The sequence below is a fragment of the Scomber japonicus genome, chromosome 17 (assembly GCF_027409825.1).
Source record: "Scomber japonicus isolate fScoJap1 chromosome 17, fScoJap1.pri, whole genome shotgun sequence".
NCBI lineage: Eukaryota > Metazoa > Chordata > Actinopteri > Scombriformes > Scombridae > Scomber > Scomber japonicus.
Genome location: NC_070594.1, coordinates 3,292,962 through 3,317,100, shown reverse-complemented (window position 1 = coordinate 3,317,100; position 24,139 = coordinate 3,292,962). Strand labels below are relative to the sequence as shown.

Here is a 24,139-nt window from a genome sequence, read left to right as displayed (position 1 = left end):
CTGTAGGAGCATATCAAAACAAATGAGATGATATAACTTAAATCTAATATGTAAACAATACTGTGAGAGCACATAACAAAAAATAAACACATAAAACCGTAAAACTTAATCTATCCCAATCTAACTGTTCCCTTAAAGTTTCCATTATTTTTTAAATTTAGAAATAATAAGGATAAAACACCACAAACTATGTATTATAATAAATATTAATTATTATTCCACTACCGCATTTTATACACATTTTCCTACATTGAGCCAAAGAGACTCCTGTTAACCCGTTGACAGCTCTCCTCCTCCTGCATAAAGTAAACTATGACCTTTTTATATTGTGAATTATTAATCCATGAAGGTTTTATATGTTAAACTTTCATCGAGCCTCCACTAGCGAGCTCAAAATTGTCTTTAACCCTTTAATGCCCGTTTGGTAGAGCACATTTTGAGACTTGATATCATGTTGAAAAAAAAACAAAAACAAACTTTCACCTGATTGAACCATCTCTACCATTTGGCTAGCAGATGTTATGCACAAAACAACCACTAGATGCCACTGTGTTGCTGTTCAGCATGGTTTTTCAATCGGCTTCCTAACAGGAAGTGAAAATTGGAAAATTCACTCCTCAGATCTTTGGTGATTTTGGTCAACTTTTCGGAGGCAAGCATATTATTTTTACATACTATAGTATCAGAAGACTTGCTTAACAGAATTATGAAAGTTGTTGCACAAAAAAAATCTAAGAAAGGGTCTAAATATTTTTTTGAAAAAACGTGTAACCAAATGGTTGAATTGGCCTTGTATAGTAAAATTTAGCTACATTATTGTTTCACAGTTTCAGAGATATTTTCAAAGAAAACATGGTAAATAATTGGTATATTAATGGTACTATGACTAATACTTGTAGTACTTCTTATTTCATGGATATGTGATTAGCTTTATGATTTTTTTCACAGTTTCAGAGCCATTTTGAAAGAAAATATGCTAAATAATCCTCTAGATTCATAGTATTACTACTACTACTAGTAGTACTCCTAATTTCAGCTCAGATATTTGCAAACTAACATAATTCTAACATTCTAGCATGTATTTCATTTCAATTTCCCTTCTATTTTATAATTGATAGATGGATGCTAAACTTTTTTATGGAACAAGGCCCCACAATCGTCTGGCTGTGATACCAGCAAATCCCCAAGAATACAATGTATGAATGTAGCATACCACAGAAAATAAAATGCATCTTACCCTAAAACATTATTTGTGCTGTTGCACCACCACACAGATGAGCAAGTTAGGCCAACACAGGAAATGGACAAGACATTGACATTTTGCATTACGTTTTTTTGTTTTTCCTAGATTTATCTATTATAATTTATTAATTTTTAACAATATATCTGGTTTTGTGTATTGTTCATTTTCCAACAAAGGTGTTAAGTATGTAAGCATAAGCAAAATTGAGTTTTATTTCAGTTTAAAACATCAAAATCTATGATTTTTGTAGAAAATGCACTTTTACCATAAGTGGCCGGCTCAACCATTTGGCAGATCTTTATAAAAATAAAACTGTGTGGTCAGTTCAAAAAAAAAAAATTGTTTGTAGTTATTTGTGTCACAATAAACCAAAAAATGCAAAAAAATAATTTTTCCATAGCTTTTGTCTTGGTCTGGCTTTTAAAGGGTTAAGTCTCTGTTCCAGCTGGGGAAACTCTACTGCGCATGGGCAGTGGGCCGCACCCGTCCAAAAGTTTGATATTTTTTGGCACACGCTGAAGGGGAGGAGCGCATGTCAGTGAGCCTGTAACCAAATGGTAGAGCGCATCTACACTTCTGCTGAACTTCAACCTAAAGGACTTTTCACGCACATTAACCCAGGACAGCACAGCAGCTTTCAGCAGGATGGAGGGACTGAGAGGAGTTTATCCGTCATCACTTCTTTAAATGCTTAACGGAGGAGGAAAACCAGTAGCCGAACAGCCAAGCCAGCAACCCGAGGAGAAAAACCAGAACCCGAACAGCCAAACCAGCAACCTGGAATCCTCCACCCATACAAGGCTCAGTGTGCTGTACTGACAGATAACAGTGTTGGACAGGCCAATTTAAAACGGTAATGTACTAAACTATTGTTACACTACATTTTAACTACTCTAAAAAATGTGTCAAACTGAAACTACATCAGGAGAAATGATCATAATCTGAGTCTGTAATGTTAAATTATTACACGGAGGCACATTTGAATTAACGCAGAGTAGGCTACAGTAGGCCCAAAGTGTAGGTCTGCTTGTTTTAGGGACTGGGCAGGCCGGTCTGTGTGTTTTCTGCACAAAACTGCACTGATAAAGACTGATAAAGTAAGATATTAATAATACTTGGCCTGGTGATCTGGCAACACTCAACTTCAACCTGTATGCTTTGCAGCTGTGGAGTCTGTATTTATAGTTTAAAAAGTTACAAAACTGAAAACTACTCCACTGGACAAAAAGCTAAGAACATTTAGTATAACATTTAACATCAGACCTCACGTGTTGTTAGATAATCAGTGATAGTTGCTCAGACATGCTTCTACATTTAACAACTTCATTAGTGTGGGTGAAAATTCCTCTGCCTGCTTCTTGCCCCTGCCATAGCCTGGCCCTTGGTTCCACGGTCCACTTCCTTGTTTCTCTCCCACATCCTTATATGGTGGATGTTTGGCAGCTGTGAAGTCATTACATTTTTTTCTATCAGAAATAAACTAAAAATTAGGTCTAAAATATGTTTCATGTCTCCATAAATTGCTACATAACCATGACATGCCCGATGTGAAAATTCAAAATCTCTGACAGTGATAGGCTTAATCAGCATTGTGTGAACTTGTTTGGCAAGAGTTTAAATGAACATATGTTTATTTATACTGCAGATTTAACACATGTACACAGACACACACAAAACGTTGCCATCAGTTATAATTTTTTACACTGTTTTAGACTGCCTCTGATAAAGTTACTTTCATGTAGAACCTGGACAAGTAAATTAAATCGAATTTAATATGTAGTTGTACTTACACTTTGGTGTCAGTCAGCAAGAATAATCCCAGCAAAAAGACCAGAAAGTGCCTCAGACCAGATGTGTCCAACTCAGACAATATCAGTGGAGTGTGTCCAAATCAGGACACAGTTCCACTAATGACTAACTAGGTCTAGGTCCAATATTAACAAAAGAAACATTAAATTAATCTTCAACTAAATCCATTTCATTAACAGTTGTATTATGCTTTGTCAGGAAACATGGGCTATAATAATTATTATTATAACATCAACATTTAATATTATAATTAAATGCATATGTGTTTGTGTGAGTAATCCAAAAAAAATCTAATCATGTGTAATTGTTTATTAAATACTATTTTTTTTGTCATACCTTTAGACCTTAGCAGGATAAAAGATGGAAAAACTTAAAGAGGTCCTCTTGGATTGTTTGAGGGATTTGGGATCTGAAGACTTTAAAGAATTCAAGTGGTACCTGTGGCAGCGGGGGCTCCTCGATGGCTTCAAAGCAATCCCAAAGTGTCAACTGGAGAATGCAGACAGAATGGACACTGTGGATCAGATGTCCAAGAGCTACTGTATTAACACTATTAAAGTCACCAGCGTGATTTTGAAGAAGATGAATAAGAATGATGTAGTGAAACATTTGTCAAACACCATCCCAGAACCTGCAGGTAAGTCATAGAAAGATTGAAAATGTGATGTCAACCTGCAATGGACTTGTTTTAGATTCTTCAGGGTGTTTCTCTTCTTATCCAAAAGATGTACGTTTTGACTGGTGGGAAGTCACAGATGCTCAGACAAAGCACACATTTTTGCCTTGTGTTACTTGTACAAGTTTTACTGCTGGATCCTCAATTTTCTGTTGGATTGCTCCAAAACCAACAATTAAACCCATTATACTTCATGAGAGAAGTTTCTTACCTCCACAAACTTGAGGAATCATTTTGTAAAGTGAATGTGAATGTTGGACAGTCACATTCAAAACAATCCAGAAAATGTTCTGATGTTGGAAAGGTTTGAGATGATGAAGTTTAAATGGCAGCTAATTAGACTTCTTACATGTTTAATGTTATTAATTTATCTTTCCATAATACCATGAAACTCCAAATAAGGTTATGAAACTCCATTGAGCTGAATAGATCCCACATGATAAGAAAATTATTTTATGATTCATATTTTCTCTCACATCGTCTCATCTATGTCACTTGTTTATTCCTTCAGAGATTCTGGCTGAGTACCAGCGCAAAGTCAAGTCTAACCTGAAGGAGAAGTTCCAGTGTCTGTTTCAGGCAATTGCTAAAGCAGGAAACCCAACACCTCCAAATCAGATTGACATAGGGCTCTACATCACAGAGGGAGGGACTGCAGAGGTCAATGATGAAACAGAATCCAGGAAACCAGACAGACCAGAAACAACAATCAGACATGAAGACATCTTTAAAGACTCACCTGGAAGAGATAAACCAATCAGAACAATGATGACAAAGGGAGTGGCTGGCATTGGGAAAACAGTCTTAACACAGAAGTTCACTCTGGACTGGGCTGAAGACAAAGCCAACCAGGACATACACTTCACATTTCCATTCACTTTCAGAGAACTGAATGGGCTGAAAGAGAAAAAGTACAGCTTGGTGGAACTTGTTCATCACTTCTTTACTGAAAGTGAAGAAGCAGGAATTTGCAGGTTTGAAGAGTTCCAGGTTGTGTTCATCTTTGACGGTCTGGATGAGTGTCGACTTCCTCTGGACTTCCACAACACTGAGATCCTGACTGATGTTACAGAGTCCACCTCAGTGGATGTGCTGCTGACAAACCTCATCAGGGGGAAACTGCTTCCCTCTGCTCGCCTCTGGATAACCACACAACCTGCAGCAGCCAATCAGATCCCTCCTTGCTATGTCGACATGGTGACAGAGGTCAGAGGGTTCACTGACCCACAGAAGGAGGAGTACTTCAGGAAGAGATTCAGAGATGAGGAGCAGGCCAACACCATCATCTCCCACATAAAGACATCACAAAGCCTCCACATCATGTGCCACATCCCAGTCTTCTGCTGGATCACTGCTACAGTTCTGGAGGATGTGTTGAAAAGAAGAGAGGAAGGAGAGCTGCCCAAGACCCTGACTGAGATGTACATCCACTTCCTGGTGGTTCAGTCCAAACTGAAGAACGTCAAGTATGATGGAGGAGCTGAGACAGATCCACACTGGAGTTCAGAGAGCAGGAAGATGATTGAGTCTCTGGGAAAACTGGCTTTTGAGCAGCTGCAGAAAGGCAACCTGATCTTCTATGAATCAGACCTGATTGAGTGTGACATCAGTAACAGAGCAGCCTCAGTGTACCCACAGATCTTTAAAGAGGAGAGAGGGCTGTACCAGGACAAGGTGTTCTGCTTTGTCCATCTGAGTGTTCAGGAGTTTCTGGCTGCTCTTCATGTCCATCTGACATTCATCAAGTCTGGAGTCAATCTGCTGGCAGAAAAACAAACAACATCCCTGTCGTCTAAAGCCTTCAAGGGAAAACCTGATTTAAAACATCTCCACCAGAGTGCTGTGGACGAGGCCTTAAAGAGTCCAAATGGACACCTGGACTTGTTCCTCCGCTTCCTCCTGGGTCTTTCACTGCAGACCAATCAGACTCTCCTGCGAGGCCTGCTGACACAGACAGGAAATAGCTCACAGACCAATCAGGAAACAGCCGAGTACATCAAGAAGAAGATTGGTGAGAATCTGTCTGCAGAGGGAAGCATCAGTCTATTGCACTGTCTGTCTGAACTGAGTGGTCGGTCTCTTGTGGAGGAGATCCAACAGTACCTGACTTATACAAGTGCCCGCAGATGGAAACTGTCTCCTGCTCAGTGGTCAGCTCTGGTCTCCATCTTACTGTCATCAGAAAAAGATCTGGATGTGTTTGACTTGAAGGAATACTGTAATTCAGATAAGACTCTTCCGATGCTACTGCCAGTGGTCAAAGCTTCAACAAAAGCTCTGTAAGTGGATGGATGACTAGATTAGTAGTTGCCCGCTATTTGATCATAAACAATATCAAGAAAAGTTTGTTTCATGGAAGAGAAATCTAACTTATTATGTTCATTACTAATCATCCTTTAGGCTGAGTGGCTGCGAACTCTCAAAGGGAAGCTGTGCAGCTCTGTCCTCAGTTCTCAGCTCCCAGTCCTCTAGTCTGAGAGATCTGGACCTGAGTAACAACGACCTGAAGGATTCAGGAGTGAAGCAGCTTTCTGCTGGACTGGAGAGTCCACACTGCACACTGGAAACTCTCAGGTCAGGGTTCAGAAGTTGGTAAAATGTTTATAAGTCAGTTACATAGCCAGTACACTTACGCAGGTCCTTGTTGACCACATATGGACTCCTGGGTGGATTAGCCCTTCTTCAAGTGCTATCAGTAATCTGTAATGAAGGCACAAGGCTATGTGATGCTACCGTGGCTTGCCTTGTTACCATGGCAACCACATAAAATACAGTGAGGGAAACAATATGTGAACTAATTTTACTGGTTTCAGAGTTCCTTTATCTCTTCACCAGCAAAGACAAAACATGTTCAGTCTGTATTAATTAAGTTTCAGGCTTCAGGGTTTCGTTATTACAAATAAATGTTTACAAAAAACAAACTATACCAAATGTACTAGGTGTGCCTACCTAAGTGAAAAAGTTATATTTAAGATTTTTATTATTTTGCCACTAACAGTGAATCCTCTAAAACGAATTAAAAATGTCAACGTGCCCTGGATCAGCTACTTTTTAGATGAGCTTGTGTATTTTTGTTAGCAATTTAGCACTTCATTAGAGCAACAAACACATGTGCACTGATGCCAAATATGAATCATTAATAAGGGTGTAGCTGAGCTTAATATTAAATATTGTGGTATTTGTGTAAGCCACATGTTCCTGTATAGAATTTAAAAAGGAATCAGAGAGTTGTACAAATGTGACAAATGTGACTGAATTAATTTATAAGGTGCTTTTTAAATATTTAATATGTTTAATTAATTAAAGTGATGTCATTCTTCAGGCTTACTGGCTGCAACCTCTCAGAGGGAAGTTGTGAAGCTCTGTCCACAGTTCTCAGCTCCCAGTCCTTTAGCCTGAGAAAGCTGGACCTGAGTAACAACAACCTGCAGGATGGAAGAGTGGAAGTACTATCTACTGGACTGGAGAGTCAACATACACTGAAAACTCTCAGGTGGGGATTCAGTAGATTGTAAAGTGTGACTGGTTTTGAATAGCCATTTTCCTTGAGTTATATTTAGTTTTATTTAAAATCATACACCCAGTTTTTAAATATACTTAAATAGTTGTATTTTCTAAAATAGGTGTATAATCACATTACATTTTATAACTAGATATTTACTTTTCTTCTACAGGCTGAGTGTCTGTAACCTTTCAGAGAGAAGCTGTGCAGCCCTGTCCTCAGTTCTCAGCTCCCAGTCCTCTAGTCTGAGAGATCTGGACCTGAGTAACAACAACCTGCAGGATTCAGGAGTGAAGCAGCTTTCTGCTGGACTGGAGAGTCCACACTGTAAACTGGAGACCCTCAGGTCAGGATTCTGATGTTGATATATGGTTCATGTTAGAAGAGGGAAAACATCTTTAAGATTTTTCTGCTACAATGATTTTTTGAGTTTTCTGTTTTCTTAATTCCAGTCTGTCAGGATGTCTGATCACAGAGGAAGGCTGTGCTTCTCTGGCCTCAGCTCTGAGCTCCAACCCCTCCCATCTGCGAGAGCTGGACCTGAGCTACAATCATCCAGGAGACTCAGGAGAGAAGTTGCTGGCTGCCGGACTAGAGGATCCACACTGGAGACTGGACACTCTCAGGTAAAGACTCACAGAGGACCCTCTTAAATACAGATGTTTTTTGGTCTATTCTTTTATATTGGCCGGTGCCCACATCATGTGACTAGTCTGTGAAATCATTTTATTCTTAGTGGAAAATAGATAATTGCATTTAAAAACATTTCTCGCATGAAGTGCATTTTATTTTTGTAAACTTTGTTGAGTGAATCTATAAGATGTTTAGTTCTGTAGTTATTACAGTAGATTGCTGCAGACTTCCTGTTGCTATGGATGCTGCTATACCTGAAACCACATAGTTGCATGTTGTTTGATTAATTGTCTTTGCATTGTGTAGTTATCTAAGCTGTTATGTTACTTGTGTGGTGGGTTAGGGTTAGCTGATCATGTAAAAGAGTGATCTATGAACACTGTAGTTGTTCATGCGTGAACACTGGACAAATTGATTGAAATGACAACATGCGGAGATCAATATTTAACCTAGTGATTTATCATGTGGGAGGACATATTTGTTCATCACATCTTCTTCTTCAGGTCTTGTCCTCTCAGACTTCAGTGAAAGAATCAAGCAAACAGCCTGTTTCTGTGTCACTCTGACAAACTGAGCAACACTGCTTCATGTTGAACAGCAGTTAGGACTCATGTTGGATAGAAAATCATTCTGACTGTGTTTCTTCCTCCAGGGTGGACCATGGTGGAGAGCAGTGGTTAAAACCTGATCTGGAGAAGTGTAAGTGTGGATTGAATTTGATTGATGACAACTAAACAGCACACAGTCAGTTTCTCTTTAAATACAAAGTTGGTCTTTGTGGTATTTATTCATTAAAACATTACTGACAAAATGTGTCATCATGAAACTTTATAGAAATGAATAACAGATCAGAGCTTAGAGCTGGAATGCGGGACTTTTGTCTCCCCCTCCTGGGCACTCAGCTGGCATGGAGCATGCTCTCATATGCACCCCGAATTAAGGGCACACAGAGGGGACTGGTAAAAATGGATATGTTTTGAAGGTCCACCAGGCCACTGGGATTTGTCCCAGTATGCCAGATGGCCAGTACACCACTGGCCACAACCTACTGTTGCAGGTGCAAAAACAGTTGAGCTGACTGTTATATAATCCCTGCGAAATTACTTGTTTCACCATCAGGATTTGATCCATTTGGTCCTGTAACTTTTGGAAAGTCTAGAAGAGCTGCATGATTAATGGTCAGTGTGGGAATGTCTGTCCCAACATGAGAGTTAAAACTCTGGCACACTGTGAAATACAGAGGCATTGAAATTGGAAATGATACACTTAATCAGCACTGTGTAAATTGTTTGGCAAAGTCTTGTATGTAATAAATCCATCAGGTGTGTCAGATGATGAACTGCTGCTGTGTTGTTTCTTCTTCTCTTCATCAGATTTCTGTGAACTCACACTGGACACAAACACAGTACACAGAAGACTCAAACTGTCTGACAACAACAGGAAGGTGACATGTGTGGAGGAGGATCAGTCATATCCTGATCATCCAGACAGATTTGACTTCTGGCCTCACCTGCTGTGTAAAGATGGTCTGACTGGTCGCTGTTACTGGGAGGTTGAGTCTAGAGGAAATGTTGACATAGTGGTGACTTACAGGGGAATCAACAGGACAAGCAACAATACCAACTGCCTGTTTGGAAGAAATGATCAGTCCTGGAATATGAGCTGTTTTTATAATTGTTACAATTTCTGGCACAAGAGCTCCTACTCCTCCTCCTCCTCTGTCTCTGACAGAGTAGCAGTGTATGTGGACTGTCCTGCTGGCACTCTGTCCTTCTACAGAGTCTCCTCTGACACACTGATCCACCTCTACACCTTCAACACCACATTCACTGAACCTCTGTTTGCTGGGTTTATGGTCTCTTCTGATTCCTCAGTGTCTGTGTGTCCTCTGTCTGACGGAGAGTCTCCTCCTGTGGAGACAAACAGTCACACTGCTGACTGAAGACAGCTGCTGAAATCACTGTTCACTCTGTTCACCAGTGAACAATAGAAACAGGAAGTGACAGCAGCTTCCTGTGTTTAAATGTTGATGGTGGACGAGGTTTCACTCTGGTTTCATTTGGATCACTGACTGTGCTTTAATGTCAGAATACAGTTTCTATTAGAAGTAGTGAAATGATCTCCTCTGGACTGAATTGATGTGTAAAAACTGTGTTGACTCTGATATTCACTTGAGTAAAGTTTTCTTGGAGCAGCATCTAGCAGCTGTTAGATGTCATTAAGTTAAATAAAAGTTAAGAGACCAAAAACTGAGTCAGAGGGCACATTTCCAGAAACGAAAATTGTTTAATCTTACTTGTACATTGATTTCCGTTTGAAAAATACTGTTAAAATATTAAAATGTGTTAAAGAGGTCTAATCCTGCTTGTATGAACTAACTGTTATACAAATTTAAAAGCAGAAATCCTCACAATCGCAGATACAGAGCAGCAGATTGTATTTAAGCAGGTTTACAGTTGGAGACTCCAAACAGAAGTTTATAAGATGTTCTTGACTTTTCTGAACCCTCCTGATGTCTTTATGTTCTGTACATTCCCCTTACTCTCAAGGCCCAACATGTTCATCAAACTTTAATACAGAAATCCATCCAGCACAAAGAAGCAACAATAATTTGGTGAAGAACTTCATATTTGAGAGACATTTTTACATATTCACTGTACAATAGTAGACTTTTTATTTCACAGTAATTGTTGTATCAGATTATTATACTACTACTTAATAATAAAATATATCATGGCTTCTCTGTGAGGACTGCATTTGTTTTCTTCTGTCCATTACTTTCAACAAAAATAATGTCAGCAGCACACTTCTGATCATTGGATTTTACACATCAGTGTTCTGTTTTTGTGTGTGTTCCTCTGACATGGACAATGTTATTTATATTCAAGGTGTGTAACAAGGCTAATTGTTTCTCAGAAAGTCAGACGTCATGTACATAAAGAATAGACCAAAACAGCAAAATTACAACATGGAAAGCGAGATGAGTACATTATATTTTGTAAAACCTCTGAAGTTGAAGTATGAGATGTCAAACATGACAGAATTACAATGCATTTAGACATTTTACCTTCCTTTAACCTTATCTACTGATTACATGTCCTAAAATGTAATCTGTAATGTATTCCCTTAGATTACTTCAGTAAAGTAATGTATTCTAAATACTTTTGGATTACTTTTAGCTTACTTCAAAATCATCTAGTTGAACTTGTTTATCTGGGACACTGATTTTAGTTAACACTTGCTTTAGAGAACGATCTTATTCCTGTGTTCAGAGAAAAAGTTATGCAAATACACAAAACACAAATGTGGTACTTTTGTCCTGCAACTGACACTATTTAAAGAAAATGGCATCCAAGAGTCAATATTCTTCAATTTCTTTTACCTTTTAATTTCCACAGCTCAGAAATTAGGGAAATTAAAAATTAATTTTTTATTCTTAAATATTGATGAATGAAGAAAAAATTGGGCTCCAGCAGTAGGCTTAGGCTACGCCCTCTAGAAAGTAGTGCAGTTGGCTGAATCTGTCACAATAGCACAGTTCAACCACTAGATGGAGACAAAAACGTGTGTTTGCATTGAGGACAACGAGGCAGGATCTGCAATTCATCCCCCATGCCATGTAAATAAATGGAAACTGGCTTGAATCGACTCTAAATGATCCAGAGACATTGGAGTAGATGTTACTAGGAATATTATGAGACCACACACAACTTTTAACCAGAAAGCGAGAAACGTCTGGTACAAACATAGTGGAGACAGAGAGGTGACCAAGAAACATCCAGAGAGGAGAAAGTTAGAAGAACAAGTAGAACTTTGACCAGACAAGGACCGACGGCGACCCGGTAGAGGACCGGAGAGCGAAGGCAGACGCTGATCTGCCAGGTGAGTAACATCAGCTCTGCTTCTCCTGAACTGTAGCTTTGCAGCTAACGTTAGCAGCGTGCTAACGTGACCTACAACATAGCTGCTGTGTATCTGGTGTTTGTTCACTGCTTTCAAAGTGTTTACAGTCATGAAGACATATAAACACAGGTTTGCTTTCACAATAATCTCACATGAGATTGAGACGCGGTCTGGTGTTAGCCAGGCAGCACTACCATGACAATGCGAGTCCATGAACTTTTAAATACATAATGCCGGTAACATGTCTATATACAGCAGAATGACTTTAAATTGTACATGGTTTCACTCGGGTTGGAATTGAGGAAAGGACAATGAACAATGAATTCAGTTGTTATATGATCAGAGTTGAGTGCTCTGAAAATGACAATATAAAGAATACTAAATATACAAATTCTACATATAGTCTTCAAGACAGTTTGGTGAAAATACTACATTATGCTATCTACTATTTATTGTTAAAGTCTCAAGCTGTACTTCATTCCTCTACCGGCTGCAATGTGTTGTACACATGATATGAACCACTGCAGGGCCGTTCCAGAAATGACTACCCAATATATTAATTAGCACAGTGTGATCAATGGTGTCCAAGCAGCACCAGTAGTGTAGTGTCCAGACTCTGCAGCCATAAATAAGTCATTTGTAGTCCTGAGAAGAGCTACTTCTGTACTGTTTAGTTTGAAAAATCCAGACTGAAATTTTGCAAAGATGCTGTTGTTATTGAGGGCTTCCAGAAGTTGTTCTAAAACCAGCTTCTCAAGAATTTTGGAAATACAGGACAATTTAAAAAAGAATGGGTCAAGTTTGCAGTAGTTTAGTTTTAGTAATTCTGAATACTTGTCACATAGTACTCAATCAAGTTTAATTGAGTTTAAGTTTGTAATGTTTTCATTTTTATCCATGGCAGCTCGTCTGGTGACATATAAAATGAAGTATTTGATATTGTCGAACTTTGGGGAATGTCACATCCTGCCTGAACTTCTGTTTGTGTTTTAGACTACACGTGCCCGGCTATTTTCATAAACAGACATTTCATCCTCTCCGTTTACAAAAAAAACTGCGTGCACACCAGTGTGTTTTCAGAAAACTTTCCGTTTACACTAACCCGTGTACATATGCTGTCAAGAGCAGCTCAAGCCCACGTTAGCCAATCAGAATCCTGCATAGCAACAACAACAACATCACTTCATTCCTCCACATAATACAGCACTAATCCAAAGGGATTGCACCAGCATAAATGTGACTGTTACTCTGCATCCATGATCACATAGATTGTAAACATAGACTGTAGATTGTGAACAATGTCACATTTAACCCAGGAGCAGTTTCCCCAAATCTGCGTTTTTCTCTGTTTACATGCAAACGTGCAGAGTTTTCCAAAATCTCCACTCTGGCTGAAGTTTTTAAAAAGCATCGTTTTCAGGGGCGAATTCTCTTTTTGCATCTAAACGGAGGGTGCAAACGATGGTTAATGTCTCCGTTTTTAAAAATAACCGTGTACGTATAAACGGGGCCTTAGTTTTTAGTTTATTTTGAAATGTTTCTCCTTGTTTCTGTTATCTTTATTTCCTGTCATTTCTCGCCTTTGTTGATTTCCTCATGTGCTTCACCTGTGTCTTGTTTTACTCACCTGTGTCCTGTTCATAATCAGTCCTTGTGTATTTAAGTCTTTGTGTTGCTGTTGGATCCTCTGTTTTGTTCTGTGCGGTATACACTGCTTTGTTTGAGTCGTGTCTTAACCCCTAACCCAGAATGAAGTACTTTTTTCAGCCTACAGTCTCTGTATTTCGGTCCACCTGCTCTGTATTTTGTGATAGAGTGTGAATATATGGCTGCTTCCCAGAAGTAGTATGTACCAATACAGACTTAATACATATCAAACCGTCTTGAGAATCAGCATTTGGATCTGTTTGTTCATTTTATCCCAGCACTGATCACTGCAAACTGAGGTTCACATCTTGAATCCCAGCCTGTCTAGGCAACAGAAGCATTTAGGTTAAGATAGGTGAAAGAAAACTTTATTTTGGATACATTCATATAAGTCCATATCAATAAAATAAACAAAATTAAAATGATAGTACAACAACAAGACAGTCATAGCAGTATTGATTTAAGAAATACATTTGTACATGACATTTTTAAACAAAGTATGAAAGGTAGGGACATTGACACAAACCTATGACTTAAGCAAACTTCTGAATGCATCATTAAATGCTGAAGCTGCTTCATTTTTGCTTTGTGCTAATTGCACCATAGATGAGCTGTATAGAGTGGAGTACAATATGCTTTGCCAGCGTAATAGTTTGTACATATATTTAGCAACTCTGGAATTGCACATCGTCATTATTACAAAAATTATCCCTGATGTGACCCAAATATTTGACTCTACTCACCACATTGAGGACCTGATCTGCCATAAAGTAAGGTTCAGATCCTTGGATTTAATAATCATGACAACTCTTTTTAGGGTTGAATTTGATACTACAGACCATAATTTTAGTTAATGTCAATACTGTAGGCAGTACATCTCTTGCTTCAAGTCACTCTACTGTAATAAACCAAGGCTATGATCTTTCTCTAACGTTAACCAAGTCTAGCAACTTCTGCCTAAACAGAAAAATACAAAAATATGAAATAATGTAAAAAAGATGGATATTTGGTCATAAAATAAATGAAATACATTTTTCTGGTCAGTGACAATATTTTGAAACTACTCATGTGACTTAGCATTTCCTGATTATGTTGATAAAAGATGTAGACCAGACTGTGGCATTAAATCTCATTCAAAAGGTATTGTGCTTTAGCAATTTGTTTTATATTTAAATGCAATTTCTAGAAGACAGGGATACTTTAATCAGCAGCGCTTCTCTGTGGGGAGACTTTCCCTCCTACAGAGAACAGAGAGACACTGAGGGTTCCACTGACAGCATCAATGTGTCCACCCCATACCCAAGACCAAACCCAGCATACAGAGGTTGAGTGAATGTGGTGTTGAAGGTGTGGAGGTGGATCAGTGTGTCAGAGGAGACTCTGTAGAAGGACAGAGTGCCAGCAGGACAGTCCACATACACTGCTACTCTGTTAGAGACAGAGGAGGAGGAGGAGGAGATGGATGTTACGCTCTTATTGTGACGGACAGAGTAACCACCATTATCAGAGCAGAACAGACTCCAGGACTGATCGTTCCATCCAAACTTGCAGTCTTCTGCAGTACTCTTGTTGATATCTTTGTAACTCACTGCTATATCAACCTCTCCTCTCCACTCGACCTCCCAGTAACAGCGACCAGTCAGACCATTTCTACACAGCAGCTGAGGACAGGAGTCAAATCTGTCTGGATGATAAGAATATGACTGCTTCTTCTCTACCAATGTCACCTTCCTGTTGTTGTCAGACAGTTTGAGGTTTATGTTTGCTGTGTTTGTGTCCAGTGTGAGTTCACAGGCATCTGATGAAGAGAAGAAGAAGAAACTACAGCAATGATGTATAATCTAACCTTTACTAATTGGCATTTTCAAAAAGGTTTAAAAATTGCACAACAAAATGTTTTCAAATTATATTGCAGTATGTATTAATGGTTTAGAATGACCAATTTGGAGAGGTATCTCTTGCTGATATGATATGAATGAATAATATCATAAGGCCACACTTACACTTCCTCAGGCCAGGTTTTAACCACTTTTCTCCAGCAGGTTCCATCCTGGACAAAATTGATTAAAGCAGTAACATTTAATAACGTAAGTCATTTTAAATCCACCAGGGCATCCCTAAATGCAAATGCATGCTAATCTTTTGACTTTAAAGCACTCGCAGGTTATTTCGTAGTCTTTAGGTAATGGTGTTGTAACTAAAGTCACACCTGGAACACCAGAGCAGGCTCCTCTGTTTCCTCCATTAGCATTTGAATCAGCAATTTTAGCCATTTAGCATGAAAGCTAAAGCCACCTCTCTAGTTATTGTCTTAGAGACTACTACTACTACTACTACTACTACTACTACTACGAAACAGGAATTGCAAAATACATTATACACATGGCTAAGTTTTCTGGAATGTATCTAACAATCTATATGATTCCTTCTTTGTATACAGTTGTTATAAGTTCCTTTTTAATTTAACCATATTCATCATAATCATCTGTTTTATTAAAAGTTTGAACTTGGGTTGAAAAGTTCAAATTCAAGCTGTAATGACTTGATAAAATATAGGCAGCAGTCTGCGCATCAGACAATTTAAAGTAGTTTTCCTTGTGATCCAGCAGAGGGAGCTCTAAAACTTCACTAGCTTGACCTGTTATATGACCTATTGACCTATCAGTAAACTATGGTAATGTTAATGTGTGAACTTAAAGTGTTGTTTTTTTTAAATGGAGAACAATAGTGGGCAGAGTCGTCCTGAGTGGATACAACCCCAAAACATCTGATAAGCCCCGTGTGGGAATATTTTGGGTTCCACACCGTGGACGGCAAAGTTACACAGTTACAGTTATGGGCTCACCTGCTAGCTCACTCTACTGAGCCACTGGAGACAGACACACCACAGATGAGCATAGCAGCGGCAAATGCACAACCTTGTTTGACTGCATATTGTGTGGCACACTCAGCATGGCAGGGGAGGGGAGTGCACATTCAAATTAATTCCAATGATCTGCAGGTCACTGCTATTTCATTCAAACTTGACAAGTGAAGTGACAGTCCAACAATACACATGGATAAGTCTACCCCAAATCTTTACTGAGTCACCCACATTATACAACAGAGCCATTACCACCTAAAATACCTTCAATCTACTTGTGAAAGCATCCGTATTCAGAATGTAGATCTGCTGATAACTTTGCCAGGTAAAGGAACATGCCTCTAAGATTTGGTTGTGTAATGACTGAAGCTCTAATTAATGCACCACCTGTTCAGACCCCGTTATTAGCATTTATCTTCACCCTCTGGTAGCCGCTAAGATACCTTTCAGTTGTAAACTTTCCTATTAATTTTGCATGTTGCATAAAAACAATAGCTAATAGCTTGTTGTTGAAGGTTATATGGGATGGAAATATAAATACAGTAAATAGTCAATTATAAAAATGGCTTTTAGTCTTGTGATTCTTTTTCCATGTGTCAGTATGATCCTGTCACCTGTAATTGCTGTACATGTTCGACAGAATGTGGCCATATAAAAATTCTAGTATTTAAAAAATGTACCTAACATCACAGTACCTTACCGTGTTACTGCAAAATTAGTTCAAAATAATGCCTCCATCAAAATTGTCCTCCATGACCTAACTGAATTAGCAACTTCAGGAAAAGATTTTGTGGGAAATCTTTATATTAATTATTTATATGAATATTATTCAATCGTAAAAGGTTTTTTTGAATCATCTACAAAAAAAGAAAATATAATTTACAGAATGGGGCTGTATGTTGTAGGGACTCCATGGTCCTGCTTAACATCCGTGCGTAGTAGTAGTCCAGCAGATAGCAGCTTCTCTCCTGAGTCTCCTGGATGATTGTAGCTCAGGTCCAGCTCTCTCAGATGGGAGGGGTTGGAGCTCAGAGCTGAGGCCAGAGAAGCACAGCCTTCCTCTGTGATCAGACATCCTGACAGGCTGGAAATACAAAAAAGTTTGTGCTGCAACATTTTGGGTAATTACATTAACATGTTTAAAAGATAATCTCTTATTTCATATTTCTGACCTGAGAGTCTTCAGTGTGCAGTGTGGACTCTCCAGTCCAACAGAAAGCTGCTTCACTCCTGAATCCTGCAGGTTGTTGTTACTCAGGTCCAGATCTCTCAGACGAGAGGACTGGGAGCTGAGAACTGAGGACAGAGCTGCACAGCTTCTCTCTGAGAGGTTACAGCCAGTAAGCCTGAAGAAAAACTTTAGTTAAATATTAAACCCATTACATATTACAAAAGCACCTTTGTAAATTAATTCACCTTGGTCATGTCATTCTCCTGTATGTTTCTCTGGAATTCATACAGGCAAGGCAAGGCAAGGCAGTTTTATTTATATAGCGCATTTCATACACAATGGCAACTCAATGTGCTTTACATAAAACAGAAAAACATGTAATTTGAGAAACTTAAAACATACAATTAACCCACACCCCCCCATAATAAAAACAAAGTACAGAAAAATAGAAAGACATAAATAAAATGATTGCAGCATAAAATAATAAATAGCTTTAAAATCATTAAAAGGACATAGTGCAAATTAAAGATTAAAATGTAAAGTGCTTTAGAAGAGCTCAATCATACGCACAGGAGAAGAGAAATGTTTTTAACCTGGATTTAAAAGTGTTCACAGTTGGGGCTGATTTCAGTTCTGCTGGTAGTTTGTTCCAGTTGTGTGCAGCATAACAGCTAAAAGCTGCTTCACCATGTTTAGTTTGAACTCTGGGCTCAACTATCTGACTTGAGTCAGTAGATCTCAGAGCTCTGGACTCAACTATCTGACCTGAGTCAGTAGATCTCAGAGCTCTGGGCTCAACTATTTGACCTGAGTCAGTAGATCTCAGAGCTGTACTGGGTTTATATTCTACTAACATGTCATTCATGTATTCTGGACCTAAACCTTTCAGTGATTTGTAGACCAGTATCAGAACTTTAAAATCTATTCTATAGCTGACTGGGAGCCAGTGTAAAGACTATAGAAATGGAGTAATGTGCTCTGATCTCTTTGTTCTGGTTAAAACTCGAGCTGCCGCGTTCTGAATGAGCTGCAGCTGTTTAATGCTTTTTTGTGGGAGTCCTATCAGAAGACCGTTACAGTAGTCGAGTCTACTTGAGATGAAAGCATGAATCAGCTTCTCCTGGTCTGTTTGAGACATAAAACCCTTCACTCTGGATATGTTCTTAAGCTGATAGAAGCTGTTTTGGTGACTGATTTGATGTGACTACTGAAAGTCAGATCTGAGTCTATCAGCACGCCAAGGTTTCGGACTTGGTCCCTAGTTTTTAGAGAGAGTGACTCGAGATGTTTACTGACAGCAATCCTCTTCTCTTTATTGCCAAAAACAATGACCTCAGTTTTGTCCTGATTTAATTGAAGGAAATTTTGGTTCATCCAATTAGTTACTTGCTCTAAACAGTGACACAATGACTGTATTGGACTGTAGTCATCTGGGGGCAGTGCTAGGTATATCTGTGTGTCATCTGCATAACTGTGATAGTCTACATTAGAGTTCTGCAGAATTTGAGTTCTGCAGAACAGGAACTGAATGCAAGCTATATCAGTAGATTAGTAGTCTACTGACTGTAGTAGTTGATTGTTTGTTTGTTTGTTTGTTTGTTTGTTTGTTAGAGCAGAATGTGTAATCTAACCCTGAAGCTTGAACATTCATTAATATCATTAATACGGATTGAATATGTTTTGTCTTTGCTGGTGAATAGATGTATATATCAAGGAACCCCAATACCAGTAAAATTAGCTCTCATACTGTTTCCTTTTGTTTATGTGGTTGCCATGGTCACAAGGTAAGACACAGTGAATGAATTGATGACAGCAGAATCACATAGCTGTGTGCATTCAGCAGAGTGGCACCTGTCCTTTCTTTACTTCTGCTCCAGCTGAGTCATAATGTTTACATGAAAAATAATGGAGCTGTACTGACAGCTGCTCTTTTTCTGAAAACACTTGAAGCACATCCATGGCCCTTTAGCCCAAGAATGGCAAATCTATTCAGGAGTTTATATGTGATCAACAAGGACCTATACTATTGGACTGGCTATATAACTGATTTATACACATTTTACAAACTTCTAAATCCTCACCTGAGAGTTTCCAATGTACAGTGTGGACTAACCAGTCCATCGGAAAGCTGCTTCACTCCTGAATCCCGCAGGTTGTTGTCACTCATGTCCAGCTCTCTCAGATTAGAGGACTGGGAGCTGAGAACTGATGACAGAGTTTCACAGCTTCCCTCTGAGAGTTTACAGCCACTCAACCTGGAGAAGGATTAGTAATAAACATAATAAAGAACTTTAATTGATTTCCTTCATGAAACAAACCTTTCTTGATAATGTTTATAATCAAATAGTGAGCAACTACTAATCTAGCAATCCATCCACTTACAGAGCTTTGTTTGAAGCTTTGACCACTGGCAGCAACCTCAGAAGAGCCTCCTCTGAAGCAGAGTATTTCTTTAGGTCAAACACGTCCAGATCTTTTTCTGATGACAGTAAGATGAAGACCAGAGCTGACCACTGAGCAGGAGACAGTTTCTCTGTGGAGAGACTTCCTGATCTCAGGTACCGTTGGATTTCCTCCACTAGAGAACGATCATTCAGTTCATTCAGACAGTGGAACAGATTGATGCTTCTCTCTGCAGACACATTCTCACTGATCTTCTTCTTGATGTATTTGGTGCTTTTCTGATCGGTCTGTGAGTTACTTCCTGTCTGTGTCAGCAGACCTCGTAGGAGAGTCTGATTTTTCTGCAGTGAAAGACCCAGGAGGAAGCGGAGGAACAAGTCCAGGTGTCCATTTGGACTCTTTAAGGCCTTGTCAACAGAGGTCTGATGGAGATGTTTTAGTTTAGGTTTTTCTTTAAAGACTTTAGACAACCGGGATATTGTTTGTTCTTCTTCCAGCAGATTGACTCCAGACTTGATGAATGTCAGATGGACATGAAGAGCAGCCAGAAACTCCTGAACACTCAGATGGACGAAGCAGAACACTTTGTCCTGGTACAGCCCACTCTCCTCTTTAAAGATCTCTGTGAACACTCCTGAGCACACTGAGGCTGCTCCGATATCGATGCCACACTCTTTCAGGTCTGACTCATAGAAGATCAGGTTGCCTTTCTGCAGCTGCTCAAAAGCCAGTTTTCCCAGAGACTCAATCATCTTCCTGCTCTCTGAACTCCAGTGTGGATCTGTCCCAGCTTTTCCATCATACTTGACGTTCTTCAGTTTGGCCTGAAGCACCAGGAAGTGGATGTACATCTCAGTCAGGGTCTTGGGCAGCTCTCCTCTTTTCAACACAACCTCCAGAACTGTAGCAGTGATCCAGCAGAAGACTGGGATGTGGCACATGATGTGGAGGCTTCGTGATGTTTTGACGTGGGAGATGATGGTTCTGGCCTGCTCCTCATCTCTGACTCTCTTCCTGAAGTACTCCTCCTTCTGTGGGTCAGTGAACCCTCTGACCTCTGTCACCATGCCGACACAATCAGAAGGGATCTGATTGGCTGCTGCAGGTCGTGTGGTTATCCAGAGACGAGCAGAGGGAAGCAGTTTCCCCCTGATGAGGTTTGTCAGCAGCACATCCACTGAGGTGGACTCTGTAACATCAGTCAGGATCTCAGTTTTGTGGAAGTCCAGAGGAAGTCGACACTCATCCAGACCATCAAAGATGAACACAACCTGGAACTCTTCAAACCTGCAGATTCCTGCTTCTTTGGTTTCAGTAAAGAAGTGATGAACAAGTTCCACCAAGCTGTACTTTTTCTCTTTCAGCCCATTCAGTTCTCTGAAAGTGAATGGAAATGTGAAGTGTATGTCCTGGTTGGCTTTGTCTTCAGCCCAGTCCAGAGTGAACTTCTGTGTTAAGACTGTTTTCCCAATGCCAGCCACTCCCTTTGTCATCACTGTTCTGACTGGTTCATCTCTTCCAGGAGAGGCTTTAAAGAATTCTTCATGGCTGATTGTTGTTTCTGGTCTGTCTGGTTTCCTGGATGCTGTTTCAATCTGTCTGACCTCATGTTCCTCATTGACTTCTGCAGTTAATCCCTCTGTGATGTAGAGTGGTGTGTAGATCTGATTCAGAAGGGTTGGGTTTCCTGCTTTAGCGATCCCCTCAAACAGACACTGGAACTTCTTCTCCAGGTTAGACTTGAGTTTACGTTGACAGGAGAGAGCTGCACCTGTAATTCCTATATAAACAAAATACAAATAAAAATGTGTTGGTTCTTGTAAACCAGATTAATGGAAACATTCAAATTCAACCTTAGATATTTGGAAATCTGTTGAGGTTGTCAGTTGTAAACAATTTCTGACTGTTTTCAGCTCTGAAGAATTCATAGATCTGATGCAGATGTGTGCATCATATTAACAGCAGAGTTTGAAATATAAACCTCTCCCATGTTGCCTCCATTTCCTCTCCATCATGTTAAATCTGTTAAAATCCTCTTACTGCTCTGCAGACGCTCAGCCAGCTCCTCCTGCTTCATTCTCCTCAGGAAGTGCAGTGTGATCTTCAGAAATGCCTCTCTGCTGCTGCTCCTCTGCTTTTCCTCCTCAACGTCCAACACCTCCTCATCCTCAGTCTGACTCTCTAAGCAGTCTGGGTCATCTGGACTCAGAGTCTTCTGCATCTTCTTCAGCTCCTTCTGGATCTTCTTCAGCTCGTTCTTCACAAACCTGCTGATGTTTTCCTCCAACAGCTGGAACAGAATAGTATTCAATTTTAAATTGGCAGAAATCATTCTGTGAAAATTGTTGTCCAGTTCATGGTATGTTAAGAAGGGCTTAGTTAGAGGCAAGTGTTTCATCTTTTGTTCAAGAGGCTTTTCAGTTCTGACTGACAATCATCCCAGCATATGCTTGTACATTTACACACCATAAATATCGAGGTCAGGTCTGGTTGATGCTGCTTGGCAGACTGACGACTGGGAACCTTTGAGCTCTGCTTCTGAAGTCTGTGGAAAAGGGTTTTTTTTTTTTAATCACAAAAAATATTTTATTACAGTGTCTTGTACAGTTTCATGTGTTAAATGCCTATAAATGTTGTTTTATTATGATACCCAAGAGGAACACAACAAATACAACTCTGATTTTGGATATGATACTTTAATTGAATTGAACTGAATCAAGTATAAACATGTGGACATTACAGTCTATTCAACTATATTGAATCATTGTAAAAAAGTCAAAAGGTTGACTCTTCGACAGGCCACTCTGTAAGGATGCACAGCTTGATACAGAAGAATCATGTCTCTGCTGATGGATCCTCCTCCAAACACAGAGCAAAAGAGAAGTTGCAGTCACCAGTGGGCTCCAGCAGGGGGCGCTGTTGACCTACATTCAGGGACACCTCCCTCCAGTCATAACACGCATAATCTGAGGAATGTTTGTGTCTGTGTATCTTTCAAAGACTTCTTTTCAGGTATGAGTCTCTTCATATACCAGTTAATGTTTAGAAGTGTGCGTGGTGAATGTAAATGCATAAAATGTCCTCAGGACAGTATTGGTTTTATGGTAAGTTTGTGTATCATGAAGTAATTACATGATGACAATTAGGTCATGCTAATTGCACTTTAGTCTTTAGAGTTGTCCTGCTGGAAAACCATACAGCTGAAGCTGTAGTTTGCAGAATATCTTTGTCACTAAATTAAAGCATTGTTAATGTGTTGTGTGTCCTAAATTATGAGTTAGAAGATGTCATTGGTGCAGTTACAAGTGAGACGAGTTACAGTATATTTTTATGAATTGCTGTATTTGGTTATCTGAATATTTATTTCATATTTCACTCCTGGTATTAAAGGTGGACACATTTAGGTTGCTGTTTTGATGTACATTTTCTATTTTTCCATGTATTTTATATTTCAGAACTGTAAATATCTAAAAGGAGAACTGTACCTATTGAATATGTACTTGTTGTATGTGGTTATCATGATAATCCAGCCATTCCATTACTCATATGATCTGAGAAAACTATAAAGCTGTCATACAAATTGTCCATTTTTCAGGGTTTTATACATGATTTAGTTTGTAACGCTCGCCAGAGAGGTCAAGTGAACATCAGAACCTTCATAGTGTTTTACTGACACAAATGTTTTTCTTCGAACTTTATATAAAACTTATTTTTATTAACTTTAACAAGTAACAGTCTCATCAGAGTATTGTCACCTTATCATGTTGGAGGGGTTTGTGTGACCCTGGGAGCTGTGTTGTCGGGGGCAATAGCCTGTGTTAGGGTCTCCCAAGGTAAATTGGTAGATGAGGGGTCAGACTAATAATGATTTAATCAATCCCAAATGAAGCAACACAAGAGGGTGGTGGAAACCTGGAGCCTGAGCTCACCGGCGAGCGTCAGGCACGGCCTGAAGAAGCAGCATGGAGCCGCCGCCCTGTGGGGCCACCACCTGTAGGGATAAAGTTGGGGGTCGGGTGCAATGTTGATCGGGCATTGGGCAGAGGCGTGGGCCTTAGGCATGTGGAGCATAGCAGTGTTAGAGTTCTCTCCGTGGAATGAGACGAGGGTCGCCTCCCCCAACTTTGTGTTGCTGCGAGGATGACTGTGACTGTTGTCTGTTCATATGCACCGAACAACAGTTTAAAGTACCACACCTTCTTGGACTCTCTGAGCAGGGTCCTAGAAGGGGCGAGGCCTGCTGAGTCCATTGTTCTCTTGGGGGACTTCAACACCCACATAGCCGGGTG

The 24,139-nt window shown here is 39.6% G+C and overlaps 2 protein-coding genes across 2 annotated transcripts in view; one reads left to right on the top strand and one right to left on the bottom strand.

The window, feature by feature from the left end:
* The window catches only part of LOC128377470 (NLR family CARD domain-containing protein 3-like), a gene marked incomplete at its 5' end in the record, with an annotated part of 227,995 nt that overhangs the window by 32,836 nt on the left and 171,020 nt on the right, over positions 1 to 24,139 (bottom strand). The window lies entirely within an intron of this gene.
* LOC128377169 (NLR family CARD domain-containing protein 3-like) lies at positions 3,422 to 10,127 on the top strand. Its single transcript, XM_053337079.1, has 7 exons — positions 3,422 to 3,689; positions 4,240 to 6,007; positions 6,129 to 6,302; positions 7,403 to 7,576; positions 7,683 to 7,856; positions 8,516 to 8,562; positions 9,237 to 10,127. The coding sequence occupies exons 1-7, from the start codon at positions 3,560 to 3,562 to the stop codon at positions 9,803 to 9,805; spliced, it is 3,036 nt and encodes a 1,011-aa protein (XP_053193054.1). The 5' UTR covers positions 3,422 to 3,559; the 3' UTR covers positions 9,806 to 10,127.

Excerpts from the sequence above, each read along its gene's own strand:
- LOC128377169 (XM_053337079.1), top strand. The coding sequence starts at position 3,560 with ATGGACACTGTGGATCAGATGTCCAAGAGCTACTGTATTAACACTATT. Across the intron at positions 6,008-6,128 it reads AAAGCTTCAACAAAAGCTCT|GCTGAGTGGCTGCGAACTCT; the intron begins GTAAGTGGATGG and ends ATCATCCTTTAG. Across the intron at positions 7,577-7,682 it reads TGTAAACTGGAGACCCTCAG|TCTGTCAGGATGTCTGATCA; the intron begins GTCAGGATTCTG and ends TCTTAATTCCAG.